Below are 19749 nucleotides of genomic sequence, written 5' to 3' on the forward strand. Positions count from 1 at the left end.
CACTAAGGGGGTCATTCCGACCCTGGCGGCCGGCGGTTTGCTGGCGGGAACACTGCCAACAGGCTGGCGGTGTCCCGCCAGCAAGTATGACCGTGGCGCAAAAGCCACGGCCATACTGCCGGCCCCTCCATTTTCCCGCCAGGTTTCCGCCTGGCGGGCATAATCCCCAAGGCAGCGGTGCAAGCACCGCTGCCCTGGGGATTATGAGTCCCCGACCGCCAGCCTGTCCGTGGCGGTAGACACCGCCATGGAAAGGCTGGCGGTAAGGGGACGCAAGGGGCCCCTGGGGGCCCCTGCACTGCCCATGCACTTGGCATGGGCAGTGCAGGGGCCCCCAGGCATAGCCCCGTTGCGCATTTCACTGCCCGAGAAATGCGCGACGGGTGCTACTGCACCCGCTGCACATCAACATTGCCGCCGGCTCTATTACGAGCCGGCGGCAATGTTGATGTGCCATTTCCGCTGGGCCAGCGGACGGTAACGCTGTTACCGTCCGCTGGGCCAGCCGAAATGTCGGAATAGGGAGGCATGAATACCGCCGGCAATGGCGGTATTCTGTCTCCCCCGGCTTCAGCGGTCTGGAAGAAAGACCGCCGAGGTCGGAATGACCACCTAAGTTTGACTCTGAGCATAGGCTCAGTATATAGGAGTTAAATCCAGGCTCCGAAGCATGGTCCAAATCCCATTGAATCTAGGACTCCCTGTATGTATCTCCAATCTACTGTATCAAAGGCTTAGGCTATATCCAAAGACACCACCACTAAGTCTTCAGGGGGTCCAGCCGTCTCATACACACATGAATGATGTGCCTCAGGTTCATGGTGGTATTTCTACCGGGCCTGAATCCGCACTGGTCTACATGTACCAATTCTGTCATTACCAGCCAAAGACGGTTCGCCAGCAACTTACATAGTATCTTGACATCAGTATTTATCATTGTAATCGGTCTGTACGAGGAGGGACATCCAAGGTGTCCGTCCCTGGTTTTGGAATCATTGTGATATACCCCTCTCTCATAGATGGAGGCAATATCCTTTTGTCCCCAGCTTCCTTATAAACCTCCAACAGGTATTATTTATATATCGGCTGTGTATGTGTGGTAAAATTCAACTGGAAATCCATCAGTCCCTGGATTGTTTCTTTCTGGTAAGCCTCCAAATCCCTTATCCCCTCTTCCCTCAGTCGTGGAACCTCCAGACCCGCTAGGAACCTCCGTACCTACCACAGCTCCACGACAAGTGACTAGTATATACCGGTTGTAAGTGATCCCTAAATGTATGTATGGGGTTCTGAGGTGCATTATGGTATGGTGTGGCAATTCCCTGTGTAGAATCCAAGCAAGGAGACGCCCTGAGCTATTCCCCCTCTCTATGCAATAATTGCCTGTATGACTGCTCGAGCCTATCCCTCACCTCTATTATCTGTCTCTGTATCGTGGTCTCTTCTCCTCCCTACTGTGCCCCTTCTGCAAGGCTGCCAATAATTCCTCCTTGTGGGGAGTTCTTTCTGTAAGGTCCTATGCACCCCATAAGAGAGGCCTATGCATCTCTCCCTGCATAACTGCCTTCAGGTCCTCCCACTCTGTGGCTTAAGAGCGCGTCCCCTGTGAGTTCTCTGCAAAGTAGCATTGTAGTCCCTCAGCTGAAATCTCTCGACCCTGGGTATCATGCAGTATGTCAATGGGGAACCTCCACGCACTAGGTGACCTCACACCCTCCCCCATTCGAAGGCAGTGAGCACCGGTGTGTGGTCTGACAAATAATGGTAAAGGTGCTCTGCCCTGTGCACCCCTGGAGCCAGCTCATCGGAGATCAGTATTCTGTCTAGTCTACTAAATGTACCATGCTTAATGGAGTTACAGGTAAATTCTCATCTCCATGGGTGTTTTTCCCTCCCACATCGTAGAGGGACATGTGTGACATACCTTCACCTAACTGTGTTGTCATATGTGTCTTAGTGTTGTGTTTAGGTGGATGACGGTCTAAATCCCCATCTACAATACAATTAAAATACACACACACACACACACACACACACACACACACGTATCTACCTTCCACATCTGCTTCCATGTATGGGACACCTGGTGCAAACCAGACCGCCACCCCTGAGAATAAGAGGAGTAATTAGCATAATACACTTGCCCATCCATTTCTTAGCCACTTTAGTGGCTTCTTGATCAGTAAGGTGGGTCTCCTGTAGACAGGCTATATCCACTGCTCCCCTCCTCTGCAGGTTGTACACTCTATATTGTTTTTAGTAGGACCCCAGCCTTCGCAAATTCCATGTAAGGAGGGTCAATTTAAGTACAGCCATCTTATGTTAACATTTGCAAAGCGAGCCCTAAAAGCGTCCGTTTTGTCATTTCCAGTGTCTCCAGAACGTTACCCCAAAACAAATTGCAAAACAAAACCCCTACTTAACCACCCTCCCTGGATAAGGAACAATGAAACAACAACATGTTTTGACCCATATCTCTGGACATGCCAGGATGTGCATTGTTCTCCTCCCCTTCCTCCTCTTACATATAAGAACCTATTCAAACCAGTGTCCAAAGAATCCCCACCTCCCAACCTTCCCCGTACTTTCCCCTTCTTTTTCAGGTTCTTCTTGTCCGGAATCTGCCCTTGGGTTCCACCGGACTGGTGCACGGGTCGCAACAGCAGCTGGACAACAGAGTGGATGAGAGCTGGTCATGACAGTGAAAGGTTCCTTAGAGTCCTGGAGGAGTTTGCTCTGTGATTGGTCAGCTGAAACTTAAACACAAATGTAGCAGCTGCCATTAGTGGACTCAGGGATTCATTCCCCCTGTCCCAAAAATGAAAAACAAAAGATTTAAGGCGGTATGGGAACCCTGACACCCTGGTAGTTGTATGGGGGTCTGAGAGAGACCCCCACATGTGGGCAAATTAAAGATGTTTTTTTCTGAGGTGCCATAATCCAGCAGGTCACCCAAGCGAGGGGGGGGGGGTTAGTAGGGTGGACAGGGGCCTAGCTGCAGGCCAGGCCCTGCGGCCAACCCCATGCCATGCATGGTGAGGCTACGTGCAGTGTGAGGTTGGCGGGTGGAGGGGCTTGGGCAGAAAGCCTGACCCTGCGGCCAGGCCCTGCAGCCAACCCCACACAGAGCACCACCGAAGGCGATGCACAGGGTGGGATTGGCATAGTTAGGTATTGTAATAAAATCTTACTTAACATTTAAAACACCCTAGAAATTAACTGAAAAAACAAAGGTTTTAAGTGACCTTACTGCTAGGTGAAAAAGCAAGTTAAATGTAGCAATTTAAACCAAAAAACACCATAATTCACCAATTATAGTTAACTCACTAGTATGTGCCTTCACCATGCACTGTTTATGAGCTCACATGTTACAACATCATGACATGTTCTTTGACATCATTGATAACATATGACAACTGAAATTATAGCTTTGATGACATAACTGTGCATGGCAAGTATGAAAGTTATAGTTACTTGAGTTACCTATAACTGGTGTATTGGCTTGGCAGCAGCTGTCAACTGGCCCACCCAGGGACTTATTAAAAAAAAAAAAAGCAGGGGAGCCTGCGCTTGTGTTTAAAAAAAAAAAAAAAAATCTAGTAAATTTACAGTGCTGTCGTGATTTTGCAGTAAAAAAATTTAAAGGATGCTTTTTAGCTCTGGGGAGGTCCCTCTCCGAACATAGCACCCGAGCTAAGGGGTAAGGATGTCTCTACCCTGGCAAATTTTATTTATTTTTTAAAACTTTTTTAGTGGGGCTTCAGCCGACTTGCAAGATAGCTGTCAATACTTCCTGATTTGAAGTGCTGGCAACCATTCAGAGCTGTGCATTTCCTTGCACAAGCTTGTCTTTTTTTGCAAAGTTATTGTGACCAGAGATATATACATTTCTCTTCCAGGGGATCCTCATCAATAGTCATAAACATTGAATATTCCCGCCCTTGTGCGGGGACCCCGGAGCATATATAAAATACACATATATTATCATGTGTAAAAACAGCAATGCAGGCTATAATCATAAACAGGCTAAAAATGCTTTATTTCTATGAAGTTTTATTTTATTTTATTTTTTATATTATGAAATCACAATAGAGAATAAATATCTACCCAAACCCTTAAAACTGGGCTTAGGGAAGTAAGCAGCAGTAAACACTATAGAAAAAGAGAAAAAACTACATTGAAAAACCAATGGAGCATTCTTAGCCAATAGGCTGCATGCAGGTTAACACAGGAGAATCATAAAAACTTTGGCACCGTGCCTTTAAGACCCTGAGCACCTCCAGTATCCCACCATGCCTCAGGGGTGAAGGAAAGGTGACAGTTGGTTCACAGTTAGGTCAGTTCTTTTTTCCGGCTTCTTCTGAGAGGATCCTGGAGCATTGAGCTCTCAGTTTTTTCTGAGTTTTTCTCAGAAAAATCCTTTAAAAAAGCGTTTTTTCCTTTTTCATTCGACAGATAACATCTTTGTCTGAGCTTGGTTGACAGAAAAATGCCTTCACTTTTTGTCAAATGCCCCTCTTGTGGGAAGAAGAAGGCCCAGTCAGACCCACACTCTCTGTGTATTGTGTGCCTGCCTCAGAGTCACTGCCCTGACACTTGTAAGCACTGCAAGAATATGTCAAAGAGGACTCTGAAGGACAGAGAAAAGATCAGGCTACATGGGCTTCATGAGAGGCAGAAAACATCGTCCTCTTCAATTCCCAGACAACCAGCAGGCCATTCTCAGGAGAGAATGGCTAGGTCGACGTCAGCAGGTAGGAAAGTACCTGTTTGTTCCCCGTTGACGTCGTCGCTACCACCGTCTCACCGGCATAGATCGCCGTCGAAGGCGACACACACGGCGTCGAAGGAGATGGCGTCGAGGGAACACCATCGCAGGGGCAGGTCTCCGTCGACGGCAGCCCGCCGATCGACGTCGAGCCATTGCCGGCGTGCCCGGTCGCCGCCAAAGGCTGTGCGCCCCCGACGTCAAAAGACACGACGTCGAAATCGCCACGACGGCATGAGAGACATCCGCCATCGGCCTCCCACCGCTCCACGTCGAGGCACACGACGGCGAGCAGGTCGAGGTCCAAAGATCGCCGTTCGACGTCGAGACACTCTACGTCGAGACACTCGACGTCGAGGCAAGAGCAACCGGTGGGGCGCCCTTCGACGTCGACACAGCCGTCGACGTCGACACAGGTTTTACCTGTCCCGCAGGGAGTAGAACATCGCCCCACGCCAGACAAGGCCGCACCATCTCCAGTGGTCTCCATACCGAGCGACTCATCTCGTTCAAGAGCGGCATCATCTGGGCATGTTTCGCCCATCAATCTATCTCCAAGATGGCTAGAGAGCCTTAACAGACCAGCGGCCTCCCCGGATTCGCAGTATTCGCAAATGTACTCGCCTACTGCCTCCCTGCAAAGAACGCCATCGCCGACAGCAAGGGCAGGACGGGCTCGTTCTGCTCCTCGTCAACCGACCGCGAGGCCTGGGCGCTCTGCTACAGCGTCTCGCAACAGGTCTCGTTCTCAACGACGATCCAGGTCTCGTTCACGAAGAAGATCACCCTCTTGGTCGTCGTCAGGATCATCTGTCGGGCGTTACTCCCCCACCATAACAGATTCTCCACCTGCTAGGGTCTCACCGGTGGATGACATTACCACGTTTAACGAGGTGCTGTTAAGAGGAGCGCAGAAATTAAACATAGAGGTTCCAGAGCCATCTACCTCCTCGTCAGTCATCTTTGAGACTCTGCAACAGAGATCAGCGTCAAAAAAGCTGCTGCCTCTAGTGCCTGGTTTGTTGCAGCCAACCATGGACACTTTTCTGGCCCCAGCCACACTCAAATCTGCCCCGGCTAGGATTCTAAAAAAATACAAGGCTTCCGAACAGGACCCTTTGTTCCTCAGGAAGGATCCGCCACCGGACTCGGTAATATTAGCCGCAGCCCGAAAGACCCACTCGGTGGCATCATCATCCACAGTCCCCCCGGATAAAGAGAGCAGGCATCTAGACTCTCTGGGGAGAAAGATGTGCGGTACGGCGGCTTCGGCAATGAAAGTCTCCAGTGCTTCTGCACTCCTGGGCAGGTATGATCGTTCTCTGTGGGACTCTCTCAATAGATTCACAGAGAAATTGCCCAGAGAGGACAGACAAGATTTTCAAGAGATCCTGCAAGAGGGATGCCTGGTATCCAACCAGGTTATCAGCGTGGCGGCAGATGGGGCGGATTTAGCTGCACATGGGTACGCACATGGAATCTGTGCAAGGAGGTCTTCCTGGCTGAGACTCACTGGTTTAAAGCAGGAAGCACAACAACGCATCCTGAATCTCCCATTCGCCGGGAACTCGCTGTTTGGTGCCCATGCAGACGAGGAAATGGCTTGCATGAAGACCGAGGTGGATACCATGAGGGCAGTGGGCCTGGAAAGGAAGAAAGATTTCAGGCGGAGGTATAGGCCTTATGACAGGCGCCCTTTCCAGCAGAGGGTTCAAACCCCTCACTGGTCCCAAAGGTCACAGCAACGGCAGAGACGCCCTCTTTTTCAGCGAAGGAACACAAGGGAGCGAGGGTCAAGTAGACCTCAACAGTCCACTCCGAAAGCGCCGGCCAAACAATGAGATCTCGCTTCCCTCGACACTGTACACCACTCCGGTGGGGGGAAGTATTACAGGTTATCTTCACGAGTGGCACTCTATCACAAGAGACAAATGGGTGCTCAATATTGTAGAAAATGGCTACTCTCTTCTTTTCAAACAGCCTCCACCACACTTGCCACCAACCAAATGCAATCCATCTCATCTCAGCCTGCTGCGCAAAGAGGCTCTCGCCCTCTTACAAAAGAATGCCATAGAAAAGGTTCCACCTGCGCACAGAGGAAAGGGGGTTTACTCCTGTTATTTTCTGGTGGCGAAGAAGGGTCGAGAGTGCGTTTTCAGACCAATTCTGGACCTACGGCTGCTGAACAAATACATAAGGAAACAGAAGTTCAGGATGCTAGCGCTTCACCAGATTTTCCCTCAGCTACATCGGGGAGACTGGATGTGCTCCATCGACCTGCAGGATGCATATTTTCACATCCCAATAGCTCCCAAACATCGGAAATTCCTGCGCTTCCAAGTAGCGTTACAGCATTATCAGTTCAGAGTTCTACCATTTGGCCTGAAATCTGCCCCACGCGTCTTCTCGAAATGTATGGCAGTGGTAGCGGCGCATCTTCGAAAACAAAAGATATTCATCTACCTAGACGACTGGTTACTGAAGGCTTCTTCTCCGGAGCAGGCGAGAAGCCATCGGGATATTGTGCTCAGAGTTTGCGAGTCTCTAGGTCTTCAGGTCAATTACCAAAAGTCAACCTTGATTCCAACACAGAACCTTCACTACCTGGGAGCTATAATAAACACAGAACTCCAAAGAGTGTATCCTTCGGAGGAACGACTATCCTCAATAGACAGGAAGTGTCAGGACCTGTTGAAAGCCAACGCACCTACGGCACGTCAGGTGACATCGCTGCTGGGCTCCATGGCATCATGCATTTTTATTGTCCCAAATGCCAGACTCCACATGAGGCCCCTCCAAGAGGCATTGGAGAGCAACTGGAGCCAAAGGACAGGTCGCTGGGAGGACAGAGTGCGACTACCGGCAGTAGCACTTCAGTCATTGAAATGGTGGATGCACAGACCTCACCTGTCAGTAGGTGCTCCGTTTCACCAGGTAGTTCCATCCGACACTCTGGTAACGGATGCGTCTCTTCAGGGATGGGGGGCTCATCTGGGTCCCCTTCAAGCTCAGGGCCTGTGGTCAGACAAGGAAAAGCAGTACCACATCAATCTGCTAGAACTCAGAGCGGTCCATCTGGCTCTCAAGTCTTTCATACCACTAATTCAGGGGAAAACTCTCCTAATACAAACGGACAATACAACCACGATGTATTATTGGAACAAACAGGGGGGAACGAGATCCCTACCCCTATCTCGAGAGTCCCAAACGATATGGCATTGGCTCCTGGCCAGAGGAATGTCGCTTACAGCGGTTCACCTGCCAGGTCAACAAAACGTGGAAGCAGATTTCCTGAGCAGACACCTAGAGGACGCACACGATTGGGTCCTACACGGCGAAGTCGTCGAATACATCTTCGCTCAATGGGGTCGACCTCAACTGGATCTCTTCGCAGACGAAGTAAACAAGAAATGCCCAGACTTCGCATCCAGGTTCTACCGTCGGGGATCTCGAGGGAATGCCCTGTTGATCGACTGGTCAGGGATATTTCTCTACGCCCTTCCGCCGATTCCCCTCATACCGGCAGTGATCAACAAACTTTACAGATCCAGAACCAGAATGATTCTCATAGCGCCACAATGGCCCCGTCAATTCTGGTACACAGATCTCCTCAACCTATCGGAAAAACCTCACAGGAGGCTGCCGTGCAGACCGGATCTTCTGAGCAGAATGGAGGGCAGGATTCTACATCCCAACCTACCCTCTCTGAGCTTAACAGCATGGCTCCTGAATTCCTGCAGTATGGGCACCTAGGGCTCTCACAGGAGTGCATGAACATCTTGAAAGAGTCCAAACGACCTTCCACGCGGCGTTCTTATGCTTTTAAGTGGAAGAGATTCTACATATGGTGCTGTCAACAAGGTCAGAATCCCATACGGGCTCAGGAGGATGTCATACTGTCCTATTTGCTTCATCTGGCAAAGTCCGGTCTGCAGGTATCATCTATTAAGGTACATTTGTCTGCCATTACAGCCTATCGCAAGTCACCTTCTCAGGAATCCTTCCTTACGAAACCTGTAGTCGAGGATTTCTTAGAAGGTTTGAAAAAAGTTTTTCCGCCCATTCGGAGACCTTCTCCTCCATGGGAACTGAACATAGTATTGTCAAAACTTATGGGCCCTCCTTTTGAACCTATACATAAGGCCTCTTTACAACACCTTACGTGGAAGACGGCTTTTTTAGTGGCCATTACTTCAGCGAGGAGGGTCAGCGAAATCCAGGCTTTGTCTTCCAAAGAACCGTACACGGTTTTTCATGACAATAGAGTGGTTCTGCGAACTCACCCATCTTTCCTTCCGAAGGTGGTGTCAGAATTCCATATCAATCAGACTATATCTTTACCGACTTTCTTTCCCAATCCGGAGACTCCGGCAGAGAAAGCATTGCACTCCTTAGACTTGAAAAGAGTGCTGAAATTTTATCTGGATAAGACAAAATCGATTAGACATTCTAACCGCTTGTTTGTAAATTATGGTCATTTGAGGACAGGAGAGGCAGCATCTAAACGAACGATATCAAGATGGATAGTTTCTTGTATTGTTAATACTTACCAGCTGGCTAATAAACAATTACTAGCTAGGCCTAAAGCGCATTCCACAAGGGGAAAAGCGGCTACTGCTGCCCTCCTTAACAATGTTCCAATATCTGAGATTTGTAAGGCTGCTACATGGAAGTCTGTGCATACGTTTACTAGACATTACTGTTTAGACTCAGATGCAAGAGCGGATGCCCAAGTGGGCCAGGCCTCTCTGAGAAATTTATTTGCATAATATGTATCTATTCCTGCACTTCTATTGGACAGTCCGCAGAGTTTAGGGATGGGCTTGCTAATCTATTCAATGTTTATGACTATTGATGAGGATCCCCTGGAAGAGAAGGATAAGTTACTTACCTGTAAATCCTAGTTCTCTTCCAGGGGTATCCTCATCAAAGTCATAAACAACCCACCCTCCTCCCCGGACGCACGTCTCCTAGAAGTGCAGGACAGACTGTATTTTGAATCAGTTACACAGATTGTCACCGTAAAAAAGAACTGACCTAACTGTGAACCAACTGTCACCTTTCCTTCACCCCTGAGGCATTGTGGGATACTGGAGGTGCTCAGGGTCTTAAAGGCCTGGTGCCAAAGTTTTTATGATTCTCCTGTGTTAACCTGCATGCAGCCTATTGGCTAAGAATGCTCCATTGGTTTTTCAATGTAGTTTTTTCTCTTTTTCTCTAGTGTTTACTGCTGCTTACTTCCCTAAGCCCAGTTTTAAGGGTTTGGGTAGATATTTATTCTCTATTGTGATTTCATAATATGAAGAAAAAAAACAAAAAAAAGAAAACTTAATAGAAATAAAGCATTTTTTGCCTGTTTATGATTATAGCCTGCATTGCTGTTTTTACACATGATAATATATGTGTATTTTATATATGCTCCGGGGTCCCCGCACAAGGGCGGGAATATTCAATGTTTATGACTTTGATGAGGATACCCCTGGAAGAGAACTAGGATTTACAGGTAAGTAACTTATCCTTATTTTCCCTTTAATATCTCTAAAACTACTGGACAGATTTACATCAAATAAGCAAAAGCACAACCTGCACACCGACAGCTAGCTTTCTGCCAAATCTGGTGTAATTCCATACAGTGGTTTGGGCTGGAGCTTTGTTCAAAGATCCTATGGGAATTAACATGGGAAATGCAACTTTATTGCCCCCCCCACCCCCTCCCCCTGCTTTCTCAACCCCCACTAGAGGGATCACACCAAAACTTTGCATGTGCTACAAGAATCGCAGCTGTACTTTTTGGGGGGAAAGTTAGTGAAGATTCGTCAAATGGTGCCAAAGATATAGGCAAGTCACATCACAAAATGCTTTTTCTATGGAAACGTAGTCCTAAGTATAACTACCTATTGGCAACCATCAATAAGTTTATATATATATATATATTCAAAAAGAATAAAGTGAACTTTCTAGTTCGGTGAAAAGGTCTGTTGAAACATGTATAAGTGTATATACAAGTGTGTGTGTATAGATATAGATATATATATATATATATATATATATATATATATATATATATATATATATATATATATATATATATATATATATACTTTGAAATTATTTTATTCAATATTGCTTCCTATGGAGTGTTATTTTAAGTCCCTGCTTTATTATTTTCATGTTTGATACTTGACTTGAACACAATCTGGGTTGGAGTACAGTTACTAATCTTTTGTCACCGTTAGTAATCTACTAGCAATAGAAGTATAGTTTATCAATAGCCATAGGCTTACTCTTTTGTATGCTGGTGGTTGTGGTGGCCTGTTCCTGCCTGTCCCCTCCTCACTTTTCCATATGGACCTCCCACTTTGTAGCAAGTATTTTCCCTTTTCGTAGCCACTCCCCATGTCACTTCAACAATTACCACTAAAACATAGATGTACAAATGTGGAAATCTCAGGCAACCTGGAGATCTCCACAAAGAAAAGATAGGAGAGTTGGAGATCTCTGTCCCTGAAGTAGTAAACAGCATTTTATGTTACTTGAGTAGTACTACTTCACGTACTACTAAATGTAGTTTGTGAATAGACCCCTAAGTATTGTGAAACCTTTACTTAAGGCCTCATTGGCAAAATCTAATTTGAACTAAATGCTTCATATGCTCATGAAATTGAATGAGTTGATCATCACAATAATTTTATGTCAGGACCGGAGGCGAAGATTATGCTGTTCTTCCTTAGCCTTATTAACACAGCAGCCACAAGGAACATTACCATATAAATACCTTTCCCATGAACACCAGGGAAAGTAGAAATAAAAAACATGAATCACAACAACTAATCAATAGGTAGTTCATATTTGGTGGTCCTTTATCAGTGTCCATTCTCCCTATTTCTTCACTGCTCCGCAGCCATCAGGTTAAGTCCTGCATCTCTGCCTGGACTTGAAATGTTTATTATACCTTCCTCTGGTTTTTATGGCTGTACTGATCCTGTTTTTATGTGACTATTGTTGTTGCATTTAAATTGTGCCAGTATTACAGATTTTTCTCCCTTGTGGGAGCATTTACCACTCCGTAAGTATTAGAAAGCTGGTGTGGTGTTCCCGGTGACCTTTTCCTAAGTCGAAGTGCGGTGTGGGCAACCAAGTGCGGAGCCATATCGTCTTCCTGGACCTGAAGTGGAGCACTCTAGTTAGGAGGCTGTAAGATCTGGTGAGAAATATTTGCATGGTGCGGTGTGACGCACATTTATTGGGTCTGTAAAATTTACACAGTGCACTGTGCTTGAAGCGCAGGTTGAGAACACGTACCCAGGCCCTGCCCAGATATTGTACGGGCAACTAGGTGTTCCGGAGAGACGCCCTCTTGCTGCATTTCTGACATGCTGCGCCTGGTAATCCCAGTGCCATAAACCTCCTGCTTTGCAGGGTGAGGAGAACTCCTGTATGGGGGAAGAGCAGATACAGTACTTTCCTCTGGACAATGAATTTTGTGAAGTGACGGATGCGTTCATCCACAAGTTGGTGTCTTATGCTGTGGCGCCATATGAGAGCACATTGCGGAGGCTGGTTGTGTCCTGCCCTGTTCCCCTGTTTGAGAGGGTAGGCTGTGGTACTCCTTTGGGAACATAACCTAATGGACTGCCAACAACTCAGTCAGGCAAGGCCAAAGCAAACTGTAAGCATGATTTGGATACTGACGCGTTTGACAGGTTCAAGTAGGTATTCCTGGCCAAGGATGTCCCTCCTCCCGGTAAGCCCCACTTTTGATCCCTTTGGGGGAGCCACAACAAACACTCAACCACCTAGTGGGAGTCCATTGGAAGTTGAACAGATTAGGCCTTGGCATCCTTCCTCAGATGGTTCTCTTCCAGTTTCCAATGCCTCTACCATGTCAGATGGTGATATGCTGGACCCAGACAATCTAATGCACCCTCAGTCCTCCAAATGGGTACTGGCACCCTAAGTGGCGGCCTGGCTCAGAAAGCCCTTAGACAAGGAGGTTCTTCCAGTTCAATGGCAGATTGGAACTCCAGATATCTTCAGGATGCAAGCATGTGGATGTTCGATCCCAGGATCTTCTTAGCCTTGACCTGCAGATGGGATCCTTTCACAGTAGACCTATTCTTATCTCGCCTGTATCATCAACCTGATTGGTTCTTCAGCTGGAGGTCAGATCTGCTGGTGGTGGTGATGGTTGCGTTCATTCAAGACTGGGGTCTGGAGAAGGGGTATGCGTTTCCCCGTTACCTATGATCATTTGACTGTCGGCACAAGTCCGGAGGCAAAAGACAGACCTGGTTCTGTTGATCCCCTTTTGGAAATCTCAAGCATGGTATCTAGTTCTGCTGGAACTTTCTTAGGATTTTCCAATCCTTCTACCCCTAAAGTCCGATCTTCTGCAAGATCCGACAGGGAATTCCCCACAATCTGGTGATGGAACAGACTCTCTGCCTCTTGGTGTGGTGGATTACCAGAGACAATAGCAGGTCCCGGGCCTTTCAGAACAAGCTCACGCTCTCCTAGCAAAGGTATAGGCGTCTTCCACAGTATGCCGTTACTAATCGGCCTGGTCCAAATGGTTTGGTTGGTTATGCAGCAGGACCTGGATCCCGTTGGCCCCAATGTTGTTCCAGTGTTGAATTTCCTTCCAGACATGGCAGTGAAAGGCATGGCTTACAGGTCAGTAAACTCTTTCAGTTAGCAATTTCATCTGGCCATGGTCCCATTGAGGTTCTTCTATTGAGTGAACACACACTGATGCAGAAATTGTTGAGCAGGCGGTCGACTATCAATTTTTCCGGAACCGTGTATTATTCTCTAAGGGATTGTGTTAAACCTGTTCCTATCATGGCGAATTATTAAGTATCTGTAGGAAGTTGGCTCTGTATATACTATTTCAAAGTAAGAAATAGTGTGCACAGAGTCCAAGGGTTCCCCTTAGAGGTAAGATAGTGGCAAAATTAGATCATTCTAATGCTCTATTTTGTGGTAGTGTGGTCGAGCAGTAGGCTTAACAGAGGGTAGTGTTAAGCATTTGTTGTACACACACAGGCAATAAATGAGGAACACACACTCAAAGACTTACTCCAGGCCAATAGGTTTTTATATAGAAAAATATATTTTCATAGTTTGTTTTAAGAACCACAGGTTCAAGATTTGCAGTAAACACTTTAAATGCAAGGTACTTCACTTAGATACTTTAGGAACTTTGAATAAAAGCAATATATACAGTCTTTTTAAAAATGGCAATAAGCTATTTTAGAAAGTGGACACAGTGCACAAATCAACAGTTCCTGGGGGAGGTAAGTAAAGGTTATTTTGTGAGGTAAGTAAAACACTTACAAGTCTCAGTCCTGGGGCATAGGCAGCCCACCGTTGGGGGTTCAAGGCAACTCCAAAGTTACTACACAAGCAGCTCAGGGCCGGTAAGGTGCAGAGGTCAAAGAGGTGCCCAAACACCTATAGAGAACAGGGGTGCTCCAGTTCCAGTCTGCCAACAGGTAAGTACCTGCGCCCTGGGGGGCAGACCAGGGGGGTTTTGTAGAGCACTGGGGGGGGAACAAGTAGGCACACAAAACACACCCTCAGTGGCACAGGGGCGGCCAGTTGCATTGTGGAAAGCAGGCGTCTGGTTTTGTATCGGTTTCAATGGAGGGACCTGGGGGGTCACTCTAGCGGTGCAGACAGGCACGGGGGACTTCTCGGGACAGCCACCACCTGGGCTAGGCAGAGGGTCGTCTGGGGGTCACTCCTGTACTGAGGTTCGGTTCCTTCAGGTCCTGGGGACTGCGGGTGCAGTGTTGGTTCCAGGTGTCTGGTCCCTTGTTACAGACAGTCGCGGTCAGGGGGAGCCTCTGGATTCTCTCTGCAGGCATCGCTGTGGGGAGTCAGGGGGAGTCGTCTCTGGCTTCTCACTGGCTCGCAGTCGCCGGGGAGTTCTCCCTGTGGTGTTTGTTCTCTGGATCTCGAGCCGGGGGCGTCGGGTGCACAGTGTGAAATCTCACGCATCCGGCGAGAAACGTTCAGTCTTCGGAAGTTGCTTCTTTGTTGCAAAGGAATTGCTGGTTTTGAGCAGGGCCGCTGCTCACGGGAGTTTCTTGGTCCTTTAGTCCAGGGCAGTCCTCTGAGGCTTCAGAGGTAGCTGGTCCCTGTCGGATGGTTGCTGGTTGCAGGTTTTCGAAGTTGGAGACAGGCCGGTAGGGCAGGGGCCAAAGCAATTGTCGTCTTCCTCCTTCTCTGCAGGGTTGTAGGTCAGCAGTCCTTCTTGTTTCTTCAGGTTGCGGGAATCTAATTTCCTGGGATCTGGGGTGCCCCTAAATACTGAATTTAGGGGTGTGTTTAGGTCTGGGAGGGCAGTAACCAATGGTTACTGTCCTTGAGGGTGGCTACACCCTCTTTGTGCCTCCTCCCTGTGGGGAGGGGGGCACATCCCTAATCCTATTGGGGGAATCCTCCAAAACTAAGATGGAGGATTTCTAAAGGCAGGGGTCAGCTCAGGACACCTTAGGGGCTGTCCTGACTGGTAGGTGACTCCTCCTTGTTTTTCTCACTATCTCCTCCAGCCTTGCCGCCAAAAAAGGGGCTGTGGCCGGAGGGGGGGCATCTCCACTAGCTGGAATGCCCTGTGGCGCTGTAACAAAAGGGGTGAGCCTTTGAGGCTCACCGCCAGGTGTTACAGTTCCTGCAGGGGGAGGTGTGAGGCACCTTCACCCAGGACAGGCTTTGTTCCTGGCCACAGAGTGACAAAGGCACTCTCCCCATGTGGCCAGCAACATGTCTGGTGTGTGGCAGGCTGGCAGAAAGTGGTCAGCCTAGCACTAGGAGTCGGATTGGTATTCAGGGGGCATCTTTAAGATGCCCTCTGGGTGTATGTTACAATACATTGCGCACTTACATCAGTGTGCATTTATTGTGCTTAGAAGTTTGATACCAAACTTCCCAGTTTTCAGTGTAGCCAGTCTGGAACTGGGGAGTTTGTGTTTCACAAACTCCCAGACCATATACTCTTACGGCTACTCTGCACTTACAATGTCTAAGGTTTTGCTTAGACACTGTAGGGGCATAGTGCTCATCCACATATGCCCTCACCTGTGGTATAGCGCACGCTGCTTTAGGGCTGTAAGGCCTGCTAGAGGGGTGTTTTACCTATGCCACAGGCAGTGTGAGGTTGGCATGGCACTCTGCGTGAGTGCCATGTCGACTTAGTCATTTTCTCCCCACCAGCACACACAAGCTGTGAGGCAGTGTGTATGTGCTCAGTGAGGGGTCCCCAGGGGGGCATAAGACATGCTGCAGCCCTTAGAGACCTTCCCTGACATTAGGGCCCTTGGTACCAGGGGTACCAGTTACAAGGGACTTATCTGAGTGCCAGGGCTATGCCAATTGTGGAAGCAAAGGTACAGTTTAGGGAAAGAACACTGGTGCTGGGGCCTGGTTAGCAGGGTCCCAGCACACTTTCAATCAAAACTTAGCATCAGCAAAGGCAAAAAGTTAGGGGGGAACCACGCTAAGGAGGCATTTCCTGACAGTATCTCTCAAGGAAGGAGATCTCTGATAAATTGGCCAGGCTTAGTCTCCTGTCGCAGAGTTTCAGCTGTTCGGGCTCTGAAGATTACAGGTAGAGTTTTCACCCAAGCGTAGGCAGCATTTCACATCTCTAAGCACATAAAAACACAAACCATGATAATTTCTTACCCCTCCTTTTCTGACACTCCCTAACTTAGTGTTGTCAGATGCATTAAAGCCAATGAGGAAATGACGGAAGAGTTGAGAACCCAGGGGAGAGATAGATTATTATTTATCTCAGGAAGCCTTTCAAGGTGGTTTGTTCTCCAACCATAACCCACTGGGTCAGATGGGTAATGCAGGAACCAGGTGTTGATACCTGCCTCTTTGGTGCACATTCTGCGAGAGGCGCCAGGCCTTCCAAAGCTATTGGACTGGACGCCCCTTTGGAGGACATTTTTAATGCAGCAGACTGGTCTTCAATTTCACCTTTAAGACCTTTTATTTTAAGCCGGCAATCAACATGGCTTTATTGGTGATGAGTAAACTTGGAACGAGCATAATCCTCGCCTCCAGTACTGACAGAATACTACATTTTCTAGCTATCATAAAGGAAAGTTTTCAGTTCTATTAAAGACACAGAGGTGGGGATTATTCCCACCAACTGATCATACACCAGTATTCCCACCCAAGAGCTTTTTGCAATGAGTCTGATGTATGATGTTTTTATTCCCAGTGAGTAATGAATTCCTTGTTGCCCTATTGAAATTGTTCAGGATTGTTCAATACATTATCATTTGTTTGAAAAAGATTGTGTGATGTTGTAAGTATTGGTTTTAATAATGTAGAAGATGCTTGGTGGTTATCTTATTTATACACCCTTTGTCTCCGCAGATACTGATATCTCTAAACAAGAGTAGGAGACTTGGATGACATGACGATTGTCGCACGAAGACAGAGGAAGACTGTACATTGATAAAGGACTATATAATATGAACTGCCTATTGATTAGTTGTTGTGGTTCATGTTTTTTATTTCTACTTTTCCTGTTGTTCATAAGAAAGGTAGTTTATTTATATGTTAATGTTCTTTGTGGTTGTGTGTTAATAAAGCACAGAAGGAACAGCATAATCCTTGCCTCCACGTCCTTAATAGAATTGAAAACTTTCCTTTACGATAGCTAGGAAATTATGTATTAATGATATATTCTTCATGCATGAGTGTACTGACTTATTTTAATAGAAAGCTGGTTGTAAATAATTTCTAAAAGTGCATTAATTTTTTAAGAAAATGTAGTCAGTTTGTAGATAATGTTAAGAAAACCTTTGAAATTGTTCAAATCTGACTAGCTCTCATCAGCAGCTGGCACAGATTAAAAGAGGTGAGGTGGTGTAGGGGGTGGGGAAAGCATGCGGGGAGCGCATGGGGGGGTTAATAATATTTTTTAAAAACACTTCCCTGGTGCTGCTAGCTGTCTTGTGCTCCTCTGCTCCCTAGTCCTAGCAGTCCTTGGGACAGCATTAAAGACTCCCTGTGCAACCCCTGTGCTGCTCTCATGCTATTACCAAGCATGAGAGCAGCATGGGGATTGGCCTGAGCGGGATGGTTTACCGCTCGCTCAAGCACAGGGAGTCTGTGCTGTTTCTCCAACCTGGCTGTCAAAAACCGCTGGGCTGGAGAAACCTAACTGTGCTTGGCCGGCCTAGAATGTGCAGTTAAGTGCACTCACTCTCCCCTCCCCCTCCCATGCCCCAGCCCCACCCCTCCTTGCACAGGCTGGCTCAACTGAAAAATAAAATTATAGTAAAATATTGTTTTATTTTTGAGGTGCTGGCTGTGAGCCAGTGGGGCAATGCTCCTCCGCGGAGGAGCCGCCGCTGCTAGGTATGAGACCTACTTACACTACGTATTACAGAATTAATTTTGGGGGCGTTTCTGAAATCACCTTTGGGGCAGATTTCAATTTTCAGTGGTTGTTAAGGATCTTAACCACTGCCTAATTAGATGTTTACATTGTGCAGGGCACAATATTGCAGGTAATATTAATTAGCTGGTTTGACAAGGTTTTGAGTAAGGCCCTTGCTGGAATGCAGTGTGAATTTTGCCATGTTTAGAATATATGATTTATTTTGCATTTGTAGATGTTTGAAAACATGAACTACACTGTAACCCTTCAGACACTTACCCACTGGCAAGAAGTGAAACAACTAGTGCTAATGTGTAATGAGGATACCACAGTCGTTACCTAAAGATGATAGCTTGGAAACCGTTAAAATGCTCTGATAGTGATAATATCACTCAGCATGGTAGTGTATATTCTGTTTTAAGAGAAACTGTGAATTCATCTATTGAATTGTTTCTCTTCGTAGATCCAAAATTTGGACATCCCATGTAGCCAAGACGAAGAGCCTGTTGTCAAAAGAAAGAAATTTAGTGAGCCAAAAGACCCATATTAAATATGCTTAATTGTTGTGCAAGATGTAATACCCTTTTAAATGTTATTTTAAAAGTAAATACACATATCCAAAAGTAAACCCTATATTCCCCATTGTATTGTTTTTGGCTATATGAAGAAGGTTTCTGTTCTTGCTAGTCTTTCGAGGGTAGCCATTGAGTTAAAAGAAACAATAATTCTGTTCTTACTACCATAAATCCGCAGCATGCAATGAATTGTGTTCAATAGTGACATGACCGACTCAAGCATACTGCCTAAAACAGCATTTGTAACTTCTAAAATTACAGCTCATGCTTTAAAGTTATTTACTAACTCACTTTTACGTGGTAGTTTGCATCTGCGGATTCTCGACCAGTGGGAAAAATAGGTTTGTTTATTGAAATCTAAGATTACAAACTGATTTTTGTGATGCATTTTAATACACAAGATAGCTTAAGACTGCCATGTTTTTGTTCCCCATGAACAGTTTTAAATATGAATTTCAATATAGTTTAATTGTGGCAAGAATTGTCTCATAAATGTTTGTCACCAATAAATAGCCAACAAACACAGCATTTTTGTGGCTGTACTCTTTATTTACCGCTGCTTGCACCACTTCTCAAAATCACGTGTCGGATCTGTTTAGTTTTCTTCGTTGGTTTTATTTTGTGGGTATTTCGAGAATAGATAACACTAGTGCACTGTCGCTACCCATCCCATTTTTAGGATCGAGCGCACAATCACTTCGTCCCTGTTGTAATCTCTCTTTGGGCTTTTAACCACACCCATGTCTCACCTGTCACTTTTATTGGTTTGTGGGCTTGCCTTTTAAAATCCGCTTGATTTAATTAGTGAAAGGCATGCATATGTCATGCCTTTTCCGGTGTTTAGCCTTCCTCGGGCGCACCGGCCAATTACTGAAAACATACGAGGCTCCATGTTTTCAGCATGGTTTCCGAACTACGTTAGCTTTTTATTTTCCATGCAGCGTGAACACGCTGGGTTTTACATAGTGCAATTGCGCTTGTTTTTTAAATTTTAATTTGTG

General features: G+C 46.7%; 1 protein-coding gene across 3 annotated transcripts in view; it reads left to right on the forward strand.

Moving 5' to 3' along the window:
- Window positions 1–19174, forward strand: part of HORMAD1 (HORMA domain containing 1) — a 326846-nt gene extending 307672 nt beyond the window's left edge. For 2 of the 3 annotated variants that reach the window (XM_069216936.1, XM_069216938.1), the window contains one exon: window positions 18637–19174. In XM_069216936.1, coding sequence (XP_069073037.1) covers window positions 18637–18723 — 87 coding nt within the window. In that variant the 3' untranslated portion in view covers window positions 18724–19174. Of the gene's footprint in view, window positions 1–17161; window positions 17270–18636 lie in introns of those variants that run through there. The other variant, XM_069216937.1, reaches the window with a different exon arrangement.
- The last annotated feature ends 575 nt before the right edge of the window (window positions 19175–19749 follow it).

This window comes from Pleurodeles waltl, chromosome 12, assembly GCF_031143425.1.
Source record: "Pleurodeles waltl isolate 20211129_DDA chromosome 12, aPleWal1.hap1.20221129, whole genome shotgun sequence".
Lineage (NCBI taxonomy): Eukaryota > Metazoa > Chordata > Amphibia > Caudata > Salamandridae > Pleurodeles > Pleurodeles waltl.